Consider the following 23,068-nt stretch of genomic DNA (forward strand, 5'->3'; position numbering starts at 1 on the left):
TAACCAGCTGAAAGGAAACCATGCAAATAGAAGAAAACAAAATAACAAACACCATATTTCAATATTCATATATTGATTTCAACTACCATTACAACAATTTCTTCCAGCAATCCTATTCTACTCCTAATTTGCAAACTGCATCTAACTATTCTAACATCTAACTCCTAAAAATCTAACAAATTCTAACCCTTTACAAAGAGAGAGGCACTGCCTTTTATAGATTTTACATTTTTGAATCAGAGGCCAAGATTGACTACATCCAGGGCTTGTGATCTTCCTTTTAGAAGCCCACCAGCTTTAACCCATACCTAGTAACTCCCATAACTTCTCAGCTGCCACCTTCAACCACTTCCTCAGCTACCGACAACTATTTGATATCAATTTTGTAGGTCAAGTAACTGGGAAATAACTATCTTGTGTACCCTCGTTTTAAATGCATTAATGGGACCCACAGGTAGTTGTTTACATTAAAACAATTCAGTCTTTACAAACTAATTTTTGGAATCCTCTGTTGTGCATTTCTGAATCTCCATATTTCTACAACGTTCTGAGCATTCTGCTGGCTTTTGTCTTCAATCTTGCTAGTGAACTTCAACTAGTTGTCCACTGGTGGTGCGTATCTCCGTTCTTTGATCGTACACATTGCATCTTTCATTTGGTCGAATTGTTTATCACCATGCTCATGCTTCACCTTCACTTTCTAGCTTGATCATGATCGCATCTTCAATTTGCGTTTTAGGTTTCCCCTTGGATCATCCCAACGGTGTTGACATGCAATAGCAAGTCCAACCTGAACTAATCACCTCGAAAAATTTAAGTAAATTTAAAAAATACTAAATGTTGTTGAGGCAATGTCGGGCTTCGTTTCAATGAATAGGAGGGTAAAATGAAATATGTTAACTTTGAAAACAATTCGAAACTCCCTCACTTCATTTCATTTTTGGCTTGAGATCGCACCACTTTGAAGGGAAAATTTGGGCAATTTAGGACAAAAGTGCCAAAAAGTTCCCTTCCATTGATTTCACTTAATGTTTTCCTTTCAGGGAAAACTTAGGCATTTTGAAGGTAAAGTGCCAAAAAGTTCCCCTTGTTTTTAATTTCACACTTTGCCTAATAAAGGAGAAAGTTTGGCGATATTAAGACAATTTGCAAAAACGCTTATCATTGGCACCTTGGTCCCTTTCGAATTCCCTTCTTTTCCTTTGCTTAACTTAACCTTTAGCACTTAAAGAAGAAATTTCGGCGATCTAGAACAAAGTGCAAAAAAAAGTATTTTAAGGCGAAATGCAAGAAAGGTCACTTTATATTTTGAAACTAATGCATTTGTCAACTCCCTTTCTTATGTTATACAACATCTAGCCAAGCAAGGGGAAAATTTTGGCAATATTAGGACAATTTGCGAATATAAACGCTTAAAGTTTAGCGCCTTGACTTTTAAAGTTTATGAAGACATGATTTTAAAAGCAATGCCGAACTTTATGTTCCTTTATCCAGTGCCCACATTGCTTCTTGGGACTTCTTCGGTGATGACAAAGGACTCAAGAAACATACTCCGCCCTCTAAAACACGAGACTATGGTCATGATTTTTCTTGGCACTTTGGGAGAGCGATAACAAAACGACTTTGCTCTGTGCCTTGGTCATTCAACTATGGTCATGATTATTTTGCTTCGAATTCTATGGGATTTTATAGGCATTTTATCGGGGTATGAAGGTGTGACAAAACATGATTCAATCTTTACTGTCAAGGACCCCCCTTCACCTTGTATAGACATTTTCGGGGATACTTCAGTGAATGCAAGGCAAAATGGGGAAATCGCAATGCTTTGAAACATTACTTCGTTTGCATTGACCAAAAGAATGCCCGAACTTTATCCGTATTCCATTATCTGTGAAGCTTGGGTAGGGTTTACATTTTGCACACTTGATTTTGAGGGGGTTTATCGGGATTAGAAGGTCGCGATGGCACATAGAAAATGACTTCATTTTAACTTTGCATTTTGCATCCCACGGGATTTCACCAGAGATTGCAAGCACATTTTCAAGGGGGAATTTTTTGGGCATAGAATGCTCAGGGCCAAAAATAAGATCTCGCCTCATCAATTCTCGAACATGTATTTTGCTCAAACTTGTTTGGAAGACTAAATGTGACTACGGATCTGGTTTCAAGATTTTGTGTTGAGTTTCTAACTGGCACGATTTTCACTTCACTTGTTTTGAACATTCATCTCTCTCACGCAACAGGCAGTCTAACAGAGGGGGTCCTCTGTCTGAGACGGGGTGTGTGTGTGATACGCACAACAGTGCCTATGAAATTTGTAAGATAGTTTTAAATAAACTAGCACTTGGACCAAAAGGAGGTGCAATGGTTACACCGATAGTAATATATACATTAACTAATATATTGGATGCATCCAAGAAAGATTGATAATACTTTATAGTATGCAATAATTAACATAAAACAATAGTTGAGATCCTCCTCATAAATCACTGAAGACATTTCATTATACACTATAACTTTTTTATAATATAAGGGAACAACTAAATTATGAAATAAATTACACTAAATAGATTTGATCTTTGATCATTGATGTCTTCTTTATTAGGTTAAGGGTTATCGACTAATTAGGGTTAGTTTTAAGGTTAGGGTTAGGGTTAATAGTTTTTTAGGGTTAGAGTTAGGGTTTGGCTAGGATTAAGTTTAGGGTTATAATTAGAAATTGAATCAAGCTTAGCACTAGGTTTAGGGTCATAATTAAGTTCTAGAGTTTAGGATAGGTTTAGGGTTAGGGTTGAGATTATGATCATATTTACAATTGTAGATAGAACCATAACCTTAATTACATCATAACCCTAATATAACACAAATTAATTGTAACCATAATATTTACCCTCTCTAACCTTAATTTAAATCTTAGGAACACCAACTCCAATCGTAATTGAACACCGATGCTAACCCTAATCCTAATGCAATTGTAACCTAACACCAAGCTTTATCCTAGAATGGTAATCCTGCACTTGAATCGTAACACTAACTCTAACCCTAATTGAACCCTAATACTAACCCTAACCCTAACCCTACCATAAGATTTATTTTAGAATGGAATTCTTAATTTTAACCAACCCTTAACCCTAACCTTAAGCTAAACTTAGCCTTAAACCTAACTATAACTTAAGATGGTATATATTATTTAATTTACATTAGATTGAGGATCATAAAGATTGTATTTTACATATTGTATTAAACTAATTTTATACATTTTCTAGTCATTTTTTATTGCAAAATATTTTTTTAATCATTTAAATTTTCAATATTTTTAATTTTTCTTATATTCTTTTAAATTTTATAATATTATTAAATACATCATATAAAGTTTTCTAAAATGATAACAAATAATATATCAAGATACCCTTGTTTCAAATTTCCTCAACTTGAGAACTCGCTTTTTGAATTTTCTTATTTTATCTAATCAAAGGGAGCTACTCCCATGGTAGCAACTAGCATATTAAAAAAAATACTAACAAATTATATATGTTCTATATTATATTAGAATTATTATGGTAATAATATACTAATATAATTACATATTAAAAAAAATATCAAATATAGTAATGTTATTTATATTTAGATAAATAGCTCACAATATGCCAAACCATCATTCAAGCAGTCCATACCACACATTTTATCCATAATTTTATAGCAAATAAGCAGTAAATGCCAGGTCACAGTCCGTAGCACACATTTTATCCATAATTTTATAACAAATAAGCAGTAAAATGCCAGGTCATTATGAAAGGATTATAGTCACATGTAAATCTTAGATTTGTGGTCATTATTTTGGCTCAAAACATGTCACAATTTCATTGCCTATAATTTTCAGTTAAAATTTCTTGGAGGACTAAACATATACCATATTGCCTACATACCCAAATGGTTACAAACACTTAGAAATTCCCTTCATCTATAAGCCATCACCTCTAATATATGAAAAGCATTATAGTCACAAAATACAATGTTGCTGAGATAACAGTCTACAAGATACATATTATGCAAAAGGCGATAGTCATTGAGCATCTTCAAAACCTGAGTCTTGGCATCTACACACTATGAATTATTTTATTTTGATTGACATTATTCCTACCATCTCCTATTCTGCAGGTTGTGGCAATGCGAAAATGGGGAACATAATACCGATACAAAATGCCAAAAGAATCTGTTGTCAGCTTGCAGCATAATATCCATTGATTGTGAGCAGGCAGATGATCATAATAAATGATGACTGTCTCCCAATGTATATTGATCATGGCATTCAATACATGAGGTTGGACTGCTTGCTTTCCTTACTCAAAATTCATGATATGTAAGTTTGTAACCTCTTTTTTGTTTATTTGTTGTACTGCAATGTACAACCTATTTGGAAGCAAATTCGTATAAGTCAGTGGATCCGCAACTGGAGTGACCTCATGATCATACATAAATATTTTTTATTAATTGATTATTCTCCTCAATTCATTGATTGATGTGAAGGTTGCATTAAGATGTCAAATTCTTTACCGAATAGGAATCTCAATCATTAATCAAGCATTTAAATCATTTACAATGCTAAAGCACAACAAGAAGCATACCGGATATCCATAGATGAAGAAATTGATAATGACATGTTGAAAAATGACCCCAATACTCAACTCTGGCCTCTGTGTAGTCATCAATCTGTAGATACACAAACATGTACATATCCACGTTATTACAAACAATATTGTCAATAGTTCATAAACAAAACAGCCTATTGTGGTATCTTTGATAAAAAAAAAATTGTAAACAAATACTGATATCAATGTGAGACCATAAGTGGTCAAGTGTCAAGCCATGTCATTTGTGATACAGGAAACACCTAGCTCATAAAATTCCAGTAGCCACAAACACAGTAACATAGTTATTAAAAAATAAAAAATAAATAATAAAAGAATACTACTCAAGGACAAATCAAATAGTACAATTCTATTTACAAGATTGTAACTCCCAGTTTAAAACCAAAATCGTAAAACAAATAACTGCACACTTTCAGAGTGAAGAGTTGAAAATTACATTGCACCTATGTCTGAATTTGGTAGCTGAGACGGTAAAAGATGCTCTGTCATATCATTGCCTGAACGTGTCAATGTATACCCATCACACACTAGTGAAGTGTAAGTCTTGTAGAATGGAGAAATTTCCAATTCTGTTTCTTTCAAATCATGTATTACACTGCAAAACTGCAATTAACAGTATCAGATAAGTTCTCCAGAATAGAGATCCTGCAGTTCATGTATTATGCACCAGAAATGACTCATAAAACTGTAAAATCGTCAATTTCTATATGCAAAAAGCACTTTAACATGTTAACCCTGTTTCTTAAGCCCAGATCGCTACAAAACCAACACCTGAGAGAAGCAGTAGCATCAATCTGATTAGTAGAAAAACCGAACATTAAAATCTTTCTAATAACAAGAAAGCACAAGGAAAGAAAAAAAATATATTCTAAAGGTCATTGAGACTCCAAATATTCAAAGGAAAAAAAATTACAAAGCAAGTAGAATGTTAAAAAAAAAATTCCAAGTGCTGAAAAGTAACTGCCATTATAAAAAATGAAAAACAAAACAGAATTCTAGAATCATGGATCCAAAAAGGACCATAAACAGATATAATTGCATACAGTCAAAATACAAATAAAAAGGTCTAATAATCAAAATAAGAAGGGATCTGATGGAGACTAAAGCTGAAGTCGAAGGCTGGAGATTGAATCTGGCTCTAATCTGCATCGAAGAATAAAATGTATCGCAATAACTAAATAGTGGTGGCACAAGCTATATAAACCATTTACCTTCTTATAAACTACAGATTCTCCCAGCAACATGATTAATCCTCACAATAGTTCAGCTCCATAGGCTGCAAATATGTATATATTTATGATTTTTTATATATTTTTGTACATACATACCCAAACATACCTGACCCCCATAAAAAGTTATCAGAATATCACACCTCAAATATACCCAAACATACACATACCTGATTTCGATTCGGCAACTTACAGATAAACCTCTGTTCAAATTGGAAGGCGAAGCTCCTTTAATAGAAAACAAAACTAAATGCTAGAAAATAAGGAAACGACCTCTAGCTTTTCAAAACATGTACATTTCAATATTTTTCTTCTAGATCTGACCATGTAGACTTTCTTGCCAATGTTTCAAATCAAACTCTATGATCCATCATCAGAGCATGATAGCAAGAGAAGAGAATTGAGAGGATGTTAGCAGACCAAGAAGAAGAATAAATTGATGAAGGAAAAAGAGGCCCAAGGCAATTGGCACAAAAACCTAGAAGCTGGAAAATATGTACATGTTAAATTTCCAGGTTTTAAACACACATTCCAAGCAAACTAAAGAATTGTGTACCTTTTTAGTTCTCAAACAAAGGCACAAAGGTTATCAGCACTTTACTCAAGACGAGATTTTTGTACCTTTTCTTGGAAAATGAACACCTACAACGACTAAAAAATGCTCCTTTTTTGTTGCTAAATGCAAAGACAAAAGAGAAAAAGTACAATACAAAATTTGGAATGGGACAAAATAAAAAGATTTGGGAAATTGAACAAAAGGAATCACATACAAAGCTAAAACATCCACACTTACAATGTAATCTACAATACAAAGCCTACAGTTTTTCATAACAGCAATTTGATTTATGTTATCAGCAGCAAACACATACACAAGTAACACAACACAAGAAGCTTGAACAATATATTCAGCAAAAAATAGGCACAGAATTACAATTCGAATTTTTGAAATCTAAGTGCAAATGGCACTTGCTCATGAATATACAAAATTTTGCTTGAAAAGAAATAAAAAGCTAACTAAAGCTCCTATGCTATCAATAGTTTTTGTGCACATAAAGAAAGCTCAATATACAATTCTCTCCACAGATGCAATATATAAATATGGAAATACTCAAATAGATATCTGATAAAAACAGTGATCATTGAGAAGTAAACCTTCTAGAAGGTCATCTAAAAAGTACATGTGCACAAATATATCTTCTAGAAGATATATCTAGAATGGTTGCCTACAAAGAATAGCAGCAACTAAAAATAGTCATGGTGAAAAATACATGAGCTGAAAATAGTAACTACTCCTAGCGTTACTAAACTCCCCAATTCCAACCATGGTGGATCTTCAAAGAAACTTGAAACCCTAATGACTACTAGCAAATCTCAAAGCAATCTCGGTGACTAGTATCTAAACAACCTAACCTCCCTCCGCAGTTTCCAAAAGCTTGCCAAACTTTGTGTTTGAAAACTGATTACATTTATTCAAAATGTAATTCAAAAAAGAGGGCATTTGCATGTAATTTTAAAATATTTTTAAATACTTGGAGGGAAAAAGCAAAATAAATAAAATAAAATACATGGCCTGAAGTAAACCACCTACAAAAGAGAAGGCACACATCAAATCATCACATATCATAAGCAATTTTTCGAAAACTTTTTGGAATTGAGCATTGTGTTCAATCTTCACATCTGAAAACAAAAACCTTGACTGTTCAGAGAAATTGGAAAATGAAAAACCTCTTGGATTTCTACTATCAAATTTGAGGAAGCAGAGCCTCATTTCCAACATGGGCAATTCCCTTGGGGAATTGCAGGTGACCTGAAAGCTAGTATTTGCAAACGAAAATTTAATATCATTGATTTCTATAGTTCATGTGTTGTTGTTCACATTATTTCATAATTAGATCTTGACTGCCACATCAGGAACGAGTTGCCAACATCATCCACTGTTGATTGCAGGGATTCCACACCTTTTTTGCTCTTGTTTGCCTACAATTTATTGCATATTTGTAAGACACCATCATATATATAGGTCTATACCAAATCTGGAGTGAAATTAGGAGCAGCCATACAATATTCATTGCATTTTTGAGAGGTGATCAACATATTTTCAGCCATCCTTGTACGTGCACTAGCTTTGGGAAGGCACATTCAATAACACTTCCTATTGTTCAGACTTTATCTAGCCCTGCTGTGGCTGTACAATCTTGCTATAGCCATACCATCCCATATGCCAATCATTCCATAAGTCCATACCAGTATTCCAAGGGTTTCAACACCCATACCCTCCACAATTTGAGTCATTTTCTTTGCTGTGAATGAAATTACATTAATATAATTCTGAAAATTGTTTGTACCATCATTTTATCAGCATTGTAGCTTGTTTCCAACTGCTGTAGTTAAATAAAAATCAATTTCAGAAGATTCCTATAATCATAAAAAATTTAGTATATTTGGCAACCTAGGGTTTAAATCAACCATATAACAATTATACTTGATGTATTTTGACACAGACCATTCAGATCCATTGTTCATGTTGCATTTAAAGTTGTATATCAGCATTGTGAGGGTTTAAATTTGCTGTTTAAAGTTGCATATTTGATTTACACGGTTTTTGGAATATTGTGTTAGTGCTAATCAGCTAGGGTTCGGCATCTACATTTGGCATTTGACTATTATCTCACCTTGCACATGTTTGAAAAATCACCTATTTCATAAGGTTGTCCAATTGGAGACATTACAATGACAAGCTTAACATAAATTCCCTTAGTGAAAATCAATCCAATGATCTTAAACACTTTGAATAAAGAATGAAGGAAATGATAAAGCTCTCTTTGTCTTATTAAACTGTTGTATATTATGACTGAAACATCCTGTAATGCAATTGAAAAAGCCTGCAATATCACTTGAAGATCATTCCATTGTTTATGATTTGTACTTGTAACTTGGCAAAGTTGTGGACCAAAACGTAGAAGTAGATCATCAAGAAATATTGCAATATATCACCTTGGCAAGAACAATGTGAAATCCAAGATTTCTAAACCCTTTATGAGATAAAAAAACATAGAGAACTTGTATAAACCTATGTTACCAAAGAAAAAAGGGGTCCTCCCCGCTCGGAAACATTTTGGGGATGTGGGGATGCTTTGGAAACGCCCCAAGGACGTATCAAATCGGTAGGAATGGCCGGAAATGGCTAGCCATTCTCAGGATGGGCAGGGGACACCTGGATGTCCCCTGACCATCCTGGGGATGACCAGCCATCTCCTATAGCCCAAGCAATTTTAAGTTTTTGTTTTACTTTTTAAAACATAAGAATAATAAAAAAATAAAGAGGTGTGGGGCCCAAGGCTTACAACTATCAATTTTCAGAAATTTGCAGCTGTCATAAAGAGTTTTTGACCAATTTTCAGAGCTAGAGTTTGTTCTTTCAGACTTTCTTTCCCAGCTGCTTAGGGTTAATATTTTGTGTACAATTTAGTGTATGAAATCATAGGTTTTTTGTCGTTGTTTACCAAACTTTTTTGTAGTTGTCTGAAGGAGGCCAGAAAGAGTTAGGAAGGAAATGGTTGTCGGAGCCAAAGTGGCCAAAACAATTTCACAAAATATTGCAGCAATATGAGTTCAAGGAAGAACTTAGCATGATGATTACCTTGTTGAATAGGGTAATAGGAGAATAGATGAACAAACATTCAAAAACTGGATAGTATGCATTGTTAGCATCATCTGTGAAGGCAAGACATTCATTGACTAGGGGCAGCTGATTAGTGATTCTGTTATGGTATTCCTAAGCAATTAATCAATTCCTTCAACATTAAGAACTTTCACAAGGTATTTTATATTGTATACACCTTGGTACAGAAAAATGCATTCAAGAGGCTGAAAAAGACATGAGAAGAAGAATATTTTACAAACAATATACATAACTAGAATTTACAGAAGGCATGAAAATTTTCGAAAGGGTCGATGATACTTTTGTAATGCTAAAATTAAGGGGCCTTGAAAATTAGAATCATCAATCATGTTCACATTTTAGAATAGGCCAAGTTTGTTTCATATTGTGTGTAAAGGTTCTATGATGTATATGATGATTGCCTTATCAATGCTATCATATGAATATTCAAATATTGCTATATTTTTTAATTTTCCCTATTTTTTTAATAGTCGTCCCCTACTATCCCCTAAAAAATTAATCCCTCCCATCTCTATTCCTAAATTGCATCCCCTTATCCCCATCCCCGAAACTTGGAGTAACATAGCTATAAACCTTGGACGCCCTAAACAAATCTGTAAGTTTGAAACCCTCATGTGATTGCAAAGGCTATTTTTTTACCCTAATTTTAGCGAACAATGCCTTGAAAACTATTCCAAACCTTAGGAAAAATCACATAAGTATGTGGTTGTTTGCAGCAACAAACCCTAGGGCACAACCAATATATGATCAGAAAAAATATATTTTTTGCACTCATGAGTGTAATGTCCCCTACTTAGCTAGAGTCAGCAGATTAGGATCAATCTATTAACGAAGTCCTCGTAGACTAATAAGGACGGACAGAGGACACTAGACTGGTGATTTTCTCCTATTTCAAAGGGCACTAAAGTAAACATGGGTGGAATCAGTCAACAGTATTGTTATCTCCAAGTTGTCAGTCTAAAACTGCATTAAGCCCTAGAATATCTCCTTCAAAAGCATACATGAGTCTAGAGAGAGAGTGAAGTGCTTCCTTGCTAGACGTCCCAAGAGAGAGAAAATAGAGTTCACTCATTTTATGGTTATTTGTGATATTTCTATGATAATAAAGTGACTTTAAAAAAGCCATAATTATTAACTCATGGACTTGAATTCATAATAAAGTCATTAGAGATATTAAAGGGGTATAAAAGGCAAAAATGAATTATTTTAAAAAGGTTTCATTAAGACTAAATGAAGTGATATATTGAGTTAATTTAACTCTAAATTAAGCTCAACCTAAAGCCATAAGTGGGCACCCATGTTGGAATAACCATGTGATACTCTATACTGAAAATAGGAAAGCTCTTGCATTGTACATTGCAATGATGTATTGCTATCTAATATTCTCAAGGTCATCTTGCTATAGCATCATCCCATATAATTGTAGATGTTACAAAATCTATTGCTTTGCTGAAATTCAGTTGGATTGTTATGCCTGTGTCAATCCATTCCCGAAAACTTCTTGGTATTATAAATATCATCCTACGAAACCCGGGGACGCGTCCCCTACCTGAAAACCCCCGTCCCAGTCCCGGGGACGTTTCGGGGACTTGGGGACGGCCAGGGGACGTCCCCCCCCCGTCCCCAAATTGTCAAAATTTTGAGGGGACGTCCCCGAAACGGGGGGACGGCTTCCCTAGCTGTGGGGGACGTCCGTACGTCCCGGGGACGGCTGGGGACAGATTGGGGACGTCCCAGCCGTCCCGGGGACGGCCAGACGTCCCCCACATCTAGGGCTAGGGAAAAATATTAAAATAAAAAGTCGTATTTTCAATTTTTTTTAATGATGTTTTTTGCGTAATTGAGGGAGTGAAATATCTCATGAAGGGTTTTTTGCCAATAGAAAAATAACACCTGACGCCTATATAAAATAATAAAAGTATTTTTGGCCTCGCGGGGCGCTGCCCCTCGACCCCGCCCTGTATCGCGACAGGGAACGCGCAAGGGGCGCTGCCCCTTGACCCCGCAAGGGGCGATGCCCCTTGACCCCAAGTTGGGGGCGCTGCCCCCAAACCCCCGTTGAAAAATATAGGGGGGAACTTCGCTGATGGAAGTAGTGAAAATTTAACCTCCGAGTCTGATTAGGCTCCATTATGTATTTTATTTCTTTAATATCTATTATGATATGCATATTGTCAATGTGAATGAATTGAAATTCTGAATTATGAGTGCATATTGAGTATTGAGTCTATTGATAATGTTGTATGTTCGATGTTTGCATTCTAAAATGTTTTCATAGTATCATACACATGCTATATCCATGTTTTCCTATGAATATAATGTATAGATGCATGCTTTATCCATGTTTTCATATGAACATTTAGAATTTTCCTATATATTTTAAATTTTCCCTATATTTTATACAGCCGTCCCCTTTGCCGTCCCCCCCGTCCCCAAATTTGGGAAAAAAATTTGCCGTCCCGGAAACTCGTCCCCCCGTCCCGGAAACTTGGGGTAACGCAAATATCATCAATTACACTATATTGGAACTAAGTGGCATTAGCCTACCTAATCCTGAAAATCTAATTAGCCATGATGCTTCAAAGATTTGATATTACTAATAAACATTTTATATAGATATTTTCTTGGAAACCACAAAACTTGGGACATGTACATTTTATGCTATTTATCTTAGCATCTATACAAAAAATGACAAGACTATACATAGAAATATGATTTCAACCCTTCTTGCGCTCAACCAAAGCAATTCAAAAAGGTTCAAAGATTAAGAAGTAGTGATCAATACATTGAGACTGCAGTATTTTAAACAATCCAAGTGGATTAGGATGTCAAATCTTTCTGGAATGAACAATTACCACAATATAAAATGCCAGAAGGGAAACTCCAGATATAATTGCTGGCCATCCCATCTCTGTTGATACTTTATACAGACCCAAATAATCTGCTGCTGTTGATAATGGTGATGGGAGAAACACTGGTAGTTGGTAAACATAGAGCAGAAGAATGTTCAAGGCACTATATAACAGAAGAGGTCTCCTACACCTGCATAAGTCATAAAAATCACCATGTAAACCTTGACACCATTGTTTTCATTTGCAAGACCTAACATTATATATTGGAGCAATGGCTCTTTGTAAAGCATTTTAAAAAGGAAAGCATAAAGAGAAAAAAGGCATGCAACGTATCTCTTTACCAGGAAATACCAGCTATTTTGATTCTCAGACACCAATTAAGCAGGCTCATGCAGCTACACATGAAGAAAGGAAGAGACATCCAAGATGGGTGACTTACACCGACTAATAACTGGAGACCAGGTAATGCTAAACGAAAAAGAATCTTGAGCTGAAAACCTTTACCAAGCAAATGAGAAAACCATTTATCAGATATATTAAAATATTCAATAGAAAACACACTTTTATATAGCTTCTTAGATCTTTTAATTTCTCAAGCATAACACCAATGTGCAATATAAACAATTCCACATGCCATATTTTAGATGCCCAGACTGTTCGAAAGCGCAGATATGCTGTCAAAATTCTAAATACCTCAAAAATATGCTAAAGAATGTCTTGGAAATATACATCAATGAATTAGAACCCCGGTCCTACAGTAAAAAATTTAATTTTAAAGATGCATATAATTCAAATAAAATTTTGATTTGGAAATACTAAACACATATAAGTCAATAATTATGTTGTTCCCAGATGTAAAACTGTAACTATATAAATACTAAACACATATAAGTCAATGATTATGGTGTTCCCACATATAAAACTGTAGCTCTATAAATATTTTTATAGCATCAATAGGAAACAAAGAAAGCTTTTTTACTGTAATAAAATAGTTTTTTGGTCAAAAATGTTATTCAAGATTCAGCAAACGCTCCAATATCAGCAGGGCACCAAGTTTTCTTAGAGAAATCCATTCCATGTCCATGATGCAAGCATCTTGTAATGCTCTTGTAATCAGACAAGGCTGTTTGATTTTTCCCGCCATATGCCATGTAAAATGTTGTCTTAATAGTTACATTTATAGTTGCCCAATGTTATATGATACTTATTAATTGTTGGCCTCCTCTGACTTATACTAAGATAATAGTAAAATAGGAATAACCTCTTGTAAATAATCTCTCAATTGACCAAATGGAGCTTCTCATGTGTTGGAAGAATGAATGCATAGAGTTCAAGAGAATTGGATGGCACACACTTCATGAGTGTATCATTGTATTTATTATTGTGCCAATAAGTTACATAGTGGCTATAAAATAATTGTAAGTTACCTTCAAGACAAAATTAATGTGGTGTAAGCACATATTTTTAGGTAAATTGCTACCATGGGAGTCTAGATAACAAAACATAAATGATTTACATAACGAGATCGACATGGACTTTATACATTGTAATGCAGCAAGATACAAAGTCCAGAGGCCATCTCCTGCATCCTTTCTATCTATGTAGGGGTTAATAAGTTTCCCTGATGGGCCATGAAAAAGGCATATGTTTCCATGTTTGTCCTTGCTATTCCATCTTTGAACAAAGTGATTTTTTGCTTTAGATCTTCATTTCCCCTATCAAATATGAGGCATAAGCATCAACTAGAGTAGATGTAGGGACATGATTTAGTGCAGAAATGGGCATTTGTTGTCTCCATCCTGAGCCTCAGGACAATGTATTTGTTGATGACTGTTGTTCCCCAGCTAGTGTCAACAATTGTCTGCGCCATGTTATAAAGAGTGTCTCTAGTAAACAGGGGTCGTGAGTATGGGCATCTTTCAAATGATTTGCCCCAATGACAGCTTTGATAGTCGATTCAATCTCATTTAATTGCATGATGAATAATCTCCTGAGTTGTGAGTCCAAGGATTCATGGTTACATCTACAGATGCAACTCGGAAAATGTTAAAAATAATATTAATATCTATTCTATAATGGTCATCTTCTAGTTTTGGCAGTCATCTTAGTTGTCGACTTTTTTAGCTATTTAGCTTTTAGTCGACTTATTTAGCTTGTTTAATTAGCTTTTTATTATGACCCCCTTGGTTCGGGTTCTGGTTCTGGGCCTGGTTCGACTGGGTTCGACCAGGGTTCTTAAAACCCAGAGGTGGTTCATCCTAGTTCGAACCCGGGTGAACCCAGGTCGAACCAAAGAGAACCACAGAGAACCCAAAGCAAACCTGGGCATCTAGGCGGCCCAAAAAGTGATTTTTTATGCCAATTTTTTTTTTTCAATTCCACCTAGGTGGTTCGTCCTCTTTTTGCTGTTTGTACAAAATTTTCCATCAGTCGTGTATCTACGCATGGCACACATGTGATAATTCCTCAACTTTCACTAATGGCAGCACCTATTCCACAAACTTAAACCTAGTTATGAACGATCTGTATCTTAATGCACCTAAAAATTCACTGTTTAACACTTCTTCCCATGGCCAATCTCCCAATAAGGTCTACGGTCTGCTCCAGTGAAATGGAACTATATCAGCAAATAGATACTCAAAATCAAAATGTGCAGAGGAAGCAAATAAAACCCTTCATGACCTTTGCCCCAACGACATAGGTGGGAAAATATGGTTGTATGACTGTTTCATGCACTATCACAATTCTAATTTCATTTGAAGACTAGATACTAAAAGAATTCTCTTGGTGAACACAATGGATATTACTAAAAGTAGAGATGCTTTCGAGAACACAACCAGCAGCCTTCCGTCAAATCTGTCTGAGAAAGCTTACATCACTGCAAATAAGCGTTTCACTGTTGGAACAACCAAATATAATGCTAGTGGAACATTATATGGTTTAGTTTAGTGTTGGAGAGATATATCAGTACAAGATTGCAGAACATGTTTGGCTAGAGCAAGAGAAAATTTGAGCAATTGTTGTTCTACAAAACAAGGAGACTAGTTTCTGAGCGCGAGCTGCAGGGCAAGATATGAGATATACCCAATTGAAACCTACTATTGAGATAGGGATACTTGAATATTTTGTCATTTTGATATTAAACTTGATGTATATATGCTATGATTACAAGTTTATGTTTGTTTTGTTGTTTATATGATGCTATGTGACATGCTAATCTTTATTCATGCTTATAGGCTGCACAAATATTAAAATATATATATATATATATATAATTTACATGTTTTTGTACTAACGAACCCAAACCCCTTTTCCAAATTTTGTCGTACCGGCGTACCGGTTCTTTGAACCCGAACCAGTGCCCGAACCCAAACCGGCAAGCTAGTTTTTAGCTTATTTGATTTCACTTTAACAACTAGTTCTTATTTTAGAATGTCGTCTTGTAATCTCTATATATACCCTTGTATATCGTTGAATATATTATCCAATTATTTGAGCAATCAATTTTTCAGAAAAGGCATCCTTTTTGCCATCCTCTCTACATTGAGTGTGTAACACTGTAAACAGATGTGCATAAATAGAAGTTTCAGATATGTTTAAGAGGATACGTGATCTTTGGGGCAATATTTCCAACCAGTCCAGTAGTGGGATACATACACTAATGGAATCAAAGTCTGATATCTTGACCATCCCTTTTAACATTTTGTGCATTGTCACTGCTGACGATTGGTCCAATCTGTCCCAAGACTTTATCACCCTTGAGATTATATTTTTTTTGTTCTAGTCGATGCCATGGTTCAATAGAAAAGTTGCATCCTCGTTGGCCTCTCGATATACATGCTTAATCATGAAATCATTAATTAATTCTAAATAGAGTTGGATTTGTTCTATCCATTTTGGTATTTTCTAACTTATGGATTTCTTGAAGACAATAGAATCAATAACCATCCATGAGTCTGTAATGTCCCATTTTGGCAGCTATGCAAAATTAAATAATTAATTAATTAATTTTTTAATTTATCTTAAATTATTTAAGGCAGTTAATAATTATTTAATAAAGTGATTTTTAGTTAAAAGTAAAGTATTCATATAATCACTTTATAGCAAAAAAATTAAATGATTGAAAGTTGCTAAAATGGTTGCCGAAAATAAATTATAAAAAGGGAGGCCGGAAACAGAAAATCATTCAGGAAAATATTTTATTGAAGGAAAATTGGAGAGCTTTGGCCTTCAGAAGTTGGAGGACAGAAACCCTCGAACTTGTAGGGTTGGCCATAAACCCAACCTGATACTAGTGGTGGATTCGTGATGGAGTCCACATTTGGGCATCAATGGTGACATTCATAAAGTCTTCTTTAAAGGTGAACTTTCAGAAATAAAATTTATCTAAGAGGTATTTTGTTCATCACAGAATAAACTTTTAGAGTATTCATTTTATATTCAGAAATAAAGATTATGGACAAATAAATATATTGTGGAGAATAAGTTCCAGTGCTGAGCAAATATAATATTATTTTTGATGTTATTTCAAAACTATTCATTACTGAAGCTTCATATTGGCTGTATGGTATTCTTAGGCAGAAATACTATTGGGTACAATTCATATCTTATGGAATATCTTTACAGGGCTGGGAGTTTCCAAATTAAGTCAGTTGAGCTTGACACTTGAGAATGATATTGAACATTAAAGGGATGAAATTAATGAGCGGGAACTTTTATGCGGCTATGCACGAAGAACTACTACTGAAGGATAAATACAATGACAGATTATGAATTTTAGCACGACTTGAAGAAATGTTCTCAGAAATTGGGGGCTTAATTGAATGATATTCATGGGTCAGATATCGGGGATGGTGTTGTACATATCGCACACGCACCCCTTCATCAGGGGACCCCCGAGTTTTTGCAATCTGCCGAAAGGAGAAGAGGAAGATTAAACGCGCAATACAGGCTTTAAGCTAAAATCTATCAAACCTCCAAACCGCCTTCCAAGCCCAAAAGGTGAGAGATCGTTTGAGGGGGAAATTGGCTCACAAGCCGAAATTCGCAAAATCATGATCCAGGCCAAAAAATATGCTTTTGGGCCGAAAATGGCCTTCTAACCCAAAAACGTCAAAATCGTAAAAATAGACCCTTTTAGGCCGAAAATCCTCAAAATCGCGAAAATGATAAAACCTCTCAAAATTCATTAATAAGCTGAAATCGTGAAAGCCTCTTGCAATGCTTTAAAGTGCCAATTTTATTAAGTCTCACATTTTTTTCATTAAGTGTTGACTTTGTTTTGTGTGTTAAACCTCTCATTTTTAATAAAAATGTCGAATTTCAATCAAGTTAGACATTTTTTAAAACAAAGTTAAAATCGCACATCTTGGACAAGCTAGCCGAAATTGCTTAAGTAAAGGTAAAACTCATATAATAAAATCTCGCGTAGTTTGGTGTAAATACCCAAATTCAGCTAAAGAGACATAAAGCATTAAAAAAGTAAATCTTTCGCAGTTCTCCTCTCAAGCCAAATTTTGTTTAAGTAGGAGAGTGAATCAAGAAGACAAATCGAACTTCATGTAGGAAGTGAGAGATTCAAAAGATACATCTCACAAAGAGCTTCTCTAGCCAGACGTTAAAAATTTCATGTTTGTTAAATTAATTTAATTGATTTATTAAAGTGAGATTGATTGTTCGCAAATCGAAGGCATCGTCCCGAAGAACCAGGAGAAGGCCTGAAACATCCAGGAGCCAGGCGCTGAAAGCTGAAGAGGAAGATGTAGGAACACGTTGCAGGAGCATGAAATCTGAACCGAGCATTGGGAAGCATGTCGATGTGCCACCAGACCACAAAACTGAGGTCCATCATTGAGACCAAAGACCAAAGAACACTCTGAAGGCGGCAATCATGCATTCTCACGAAAGTGCACAGCTGAATTTAATTCCACAAGTTCAATTTCTGAAAACTGAAACTGTTTTATTGTAAAACTGTTTGTCGAACCCACTCAAGATATTTTGAAATAGAGGGGAAACAGATCAGTTGTGGACAAATATGTCCAACCACCGAATAGACCCAAATTGAATCCAAGCAGTTGTAGGCAGCTGAGGGGAGTGGTTGGGTAGATAACTAAGAGTTTAATGGGCATGGGTTAAAGCTGCCAACTTCTAGATGGCAAGTTGCAGCCCTTGGATGCAGTTAATCCTAGCCTTTGATCCATATTGTAAAATCTATAAAAGGTAGGATGCCTCTCATTGTAAAGGGTTAGATAGTTAGAATTTTGTAGTGGGATTTTAGAGTTAGAATAGGTTAGATTATAGGAATAGCATAGAGATGTTGCAGAAATTGTTGTAATAGGCAGCTGAAATCAATATATAGACATTGATTTGGTGTTTATCATCTTGTTTTCATTCTGTTTGCATGGTTTCTTTCAGCTAGTTAATTTTAGAGTGCAAGGATTTTAATGGTGAAGTGTAGAGGGGTATTTGATGCATTTCTAGTTCATACCATTGGGGGTCTACTAATTGTAGGTCACCATGCATGGTTAGTCTGAACCCAAACTGTGCTTAGTTCAACTGCAGGTGTTCGCCTTAGGCTGCGCCAAAATCGGGTGCCTAAAACAAGTGTCTCCGGTCTAAAAATCCTTCATCCCTTGGAGCTTGCACCGTTCTTGTCTAGTTGTGAGGGTGTCTCTGGCAAAACAAGAACTGGTTTATTGAAATCTGTCTACCCACTACATCAGCTATTATCATCCTTGTCCTTAGGCTTCCTGAAACCTTCCCTTTTGATTTTATTTCGCAGTCCGAAAATCGTAGCAGACTAGCTTGTTGCAAAACGTAAGACCCCTTGTGCTCCCAGCAAATCACATCAATCATTGAGTAATCCTGCAGTCAAGACCTGACAATCGAAACCTTGAGGTCGTCTACATTGATCAATTGAAACAGCATTAGGGATTTCCTTATCTCAAGAGAGGATAGGATACTTAGCATTCTATTCTACGTTGGCCGGATGGAGTCATAGCAATGCGATTTTAGCCACGTCAACAGATGGAAGACTCAACTCTGACTATTGCAAGAAGATGTTGTACGGTTGTTTGTAATAACAGTCACTTAAGATAATCACATTGAACTAAAAACATAGAGGATGCTTGATATCATTATTCATTTCTGGCACCACTTTATGTGACATTGAAGCCGTACTCTTGTGTGGGAAGTTGAATTGCTACTATACGAGGCATTGGTATCATTGCAAGGACATTACAAAGTGATTCATACCTTATCACCATGATTCATGAGAATACAGGTGCAAATGTTATATCTTGGCAACTTCTGAATGAATGCTGGTTATTTCCTCAGTTTTAAAATATTATCTGTGGAAGAATTATATTTCTGTTGCAAACAGAAAAAGTCCTTTGCATTCAGATTTTATTTAGTGGAAGATTGCCAACTGTTTGTCAAAATGTTTCATTATGATTGACTTTGAGAAGCATTGTAAGTGATTTATGTTCCTTCACAATTGAGTAATTATCTCCTATGAATGTTGCGTTTGATTTCTCATATTAAGCTGAGAGCATTGCACAAGCAATATACAAATCTACAAACCTGAAACTAGCATCTCTGGAACCAAACTTTATATTCTGAGAACCTGCCAACTGTTTGACTAAATTCCTAAGGAGTGGGTAAAATTGGGTGAACTACCAAATGGGTATTTGACAGTCACCTTCAATATCTTGGTGATAGTTTTTCGCTTACACAAATTTTGAGACCTTCCAGCAAAGCTGTGAATTCAGCATCATTATTAGTGTCATTCAGGAGTTTGATGGAGCACGCCCAATATACAAAGTCCATATCATTCCTTATAATGCAACCAACTGCCAATGCCTAAGCACTTAAGCATTGTATTTCTTGTTTTACACTCCCTTGAAGGTTTTTTGGGTAGTTAGCAAAGAAGAAATCAGCAATTGGTGAGCTGTTTTGGAATATCTAGAGCAGTTTACAGATCAAATTGGTAGCAAGAGCATTTGAAATACCTATAGGTAGATTTTTGGTGGGATTTCAATGGTATGCTCACTACACAGCTGACTTGTTTCACATAATTTAAGGGAGGAAATTGTTTCATATGATCCAAAGCATGCAAATTACTAGATGTCTCTTTAAACAAAATTGTGATTAATAGAGACGATACCTATAAGAAAACATCATTATTTTCCATAAATGGTAATTCTACATGATATTGTATGTGAACCACTCATGGATCTATAACAAGTGATAGTGTTAAAATCAAACAAGAAATATCATATGGAACAAATTTCAAGGAAGATCTAACAGAGAAGAAGAGAGTGATTCTTAGTCTTCACAACAAATTAAAGAGTCAACATGTAAAGTTTCAGGCAAGATGTATAATGAGCTAATGTTAGATAAACAATATTATCCTCTTAATATTACATTAATCACATAACTGAACTTCAAATGGGGAAGCATAAAAAAAATACACAAATAATTTACAACTTCAAATCAATGTTTCATTACTTCAAAAAACTTAACACCTCTATAAGCTGTTCAACTCGCAACTACACAAAAAATTGCTGTATATTACATTCTTCTATCTTGCTCGCATCTTAATATTATTCAGCATAAATCCAATCTTCCAAAATGCATCCTTATCTCTTACAAGAAATGCATTGGAAGATAAGTGTAAGTCATTAATTTATATGTACACTTATTAGACTTAACTAGCTAAAAAAAGAATTTCACTTTAATCCTTAAAGTGAAAAGCAAAATAGAACTACTTGAACAACTTTCCAACACATTCACACTAAATCTATGCAGAAGTTCCTATCCAAGCTAAAAATTCTACACACCAAAAAAGAAACTAAAATGGTACAAAAGATGTTAGAGATGATCAATTTCCAAAGACAATGCAAGGATGGTATATGGATATGGGAAACAAATAGTGCAAGATGGTGAGAAGGTAAGCTTTTCTCTAAATTCTATCGTTTCACAGATATTTGAGCCCAATGCATTTGAAGAAGACAAACGAAAACCTAAATGATAAGCTGCCATGAAGGTGGAATATGTTGCTTTAATCAACATTAACTCAAGCTAAAAAATTCATTCATCCTAATGGGTTTACAAAGTCTATTGTAAGACAATTTTTTTGTTGTACAAGGTTTGTTTTGTTGCCAAAGGATGTAAGAAAGAGGAAGGGGTGGACCATGAAGAGTCTTTTACCCTACTTGAAAGATGGTAACCTTCCGATTGGTTATCTCCGTTTCTGCTCAATTTGGATGGAAAGTACATCAAATAGATGTTTAAAGTCCCTTCTTGCACAAACACTTCGCAACAGTCCACATATCTTGTCCCCAAGGGTTCTAGGTTCCTAGAGAATAACATTTGGTTTGCAAGTTGGTATAGTACTTCTATGGATTTAAGAAGGCTCCTTGAGCTTGGTTTTAAAAAATTGATGAGTATCTTAGAGATTATGCTTTCAAAAGAAACTATTCTAAATCCACTCTCCATGTCAAACATAATGTGGGCTCATCGGTGTAACTCAACATGTGAATCAAATATTTGTTTTATTATTAAAATAACAAATATAGTGCCGCTACAATGTAATTTAGATGTAGAATTTTAGCCAGTTAATTATACTATTTTTGAATCACAAACTAAGTATGCCAAATCTTTGTTAGGAAAATTCAAAATAACTGACTGTGTCCACCATCTCAACCTATGGAAGTTAGGATAAATGTCTCAACTAAAACTGAGTTGTTGTCATTCAATAATGTATGAACAATTGGTAGGCAGTTTGATTTGTCTTACTACTATCCAACCATTCTTATGTTTAGTAAGTTGTCTCTCTCAATTCATATTGAATCCTCAAGAGCAACATTGGAATGCTACAAAACAAGTCCTCCAATATGTCAAAGGATCCCTAACATTGGCATTCTATCTCATATATATGTTGACTTCATGCTAGCAACAAACTAATTTTGACTGAGCTGGATCAGTTGATATAAGTCTAAACAGTTCAAGAGTAATTTCCAGGCAGAGCAATCTGCAAAATACAATTTTAATTTCCAGGCAGAGGAATCTACAAAATCTAAGGCAGTCATTAATATAAGTTGTGAGGCAATATGGTTTCGAATGATATTGATTGATCTTCAACTTGACCAAACAACACCAACGTCACTTTTCTGTGAGAACTAGAGTTTTCTCAAAATGAACCCAATCTGTGGCATGCCAGAACCAAGCATATTCAAGTTGATTACCGTTACACTTCACAAATGATTGATAATGACAACATTTCTCTTTATCAAAATATAATTGTGGCACAACAGAACTAACAGTTGACATGATGCCTAAACCACTTGGTAAAGGTAAATTTGTCAAGTTAAGAATAAAGTTGGAATTATAACCAATTTAAACATTTTGGGGGTATTGGATTAATCAATTGTTATCCTAATTTGAAATTTCTAATAATGCCTACAAAGGCTTGGTGTTAGCATTTCTTTAGGCACTGTTTTGCTTGTGCTATCATTAGTACATTGTTGTATATAAATTGTGTAGTTGTCGTGATATTGTTGCTTGACTGTAGGGGTTTCATTTTAATTCTTTGGCTTATATAATAAGCCATTTTACAATATAATCTCTATATCTTGTTCACTTAATCTATTATTC

General features: G+C 34.9%; 1 protein-coding gene across 2 annotated transcripts in view; it reads right to left on the minus strand.

Moving 5' to 3' along the window:
• LOC131028861 (piezo-type mechanosensitive ion channel homolog) overlaps positions 1–23,068 on the minus strand; it is a 293,857-nt gene that overhangs the window by 188,897 nt on the left and 81,892 nt on the right. Inside the window, exons 5-8 of one of the 2 annotated variants that reach the window (XM_057959226.2) lie at positions 12,754–12,910; positions 12,416–12,602; positions 5,086–5,252; positions 4,626–4,710 (exon numbers count right to left, since the gene is read on the minus strand). In XM_057959226.2, coding sequence (XP_057815209.2) covers positions 4,626–4,710; positions 5,086–5,252; positions 12,416–12,602; positions 12,754–12,910 — 596 coding nt within the window. Of the gene's footprint in view, positions 1–4,625; positions 4,711–5,085; positions 5,253–12,415; positions 12,603–12,753; positions 12,911–23,068 lie in introns of those variants that run through there. The other variant, XM_057959227.2, reaches the window with a different exon arrangement.

This window comes from Cryptomeria japonica, chromosome 8 (assembly GCF_030272615.1).
Source record: "Cryptomeria japonica chromosome 8, Sugi_1.0, whole genome shotgun sequence".
Taxonomy (NCBI): Eukaryota; Viridiplantae; Streptophyta; class Pinopsida; order Cupressales; family Cupressaceae; genus Cryptomeria; species Cryptomeria japonica.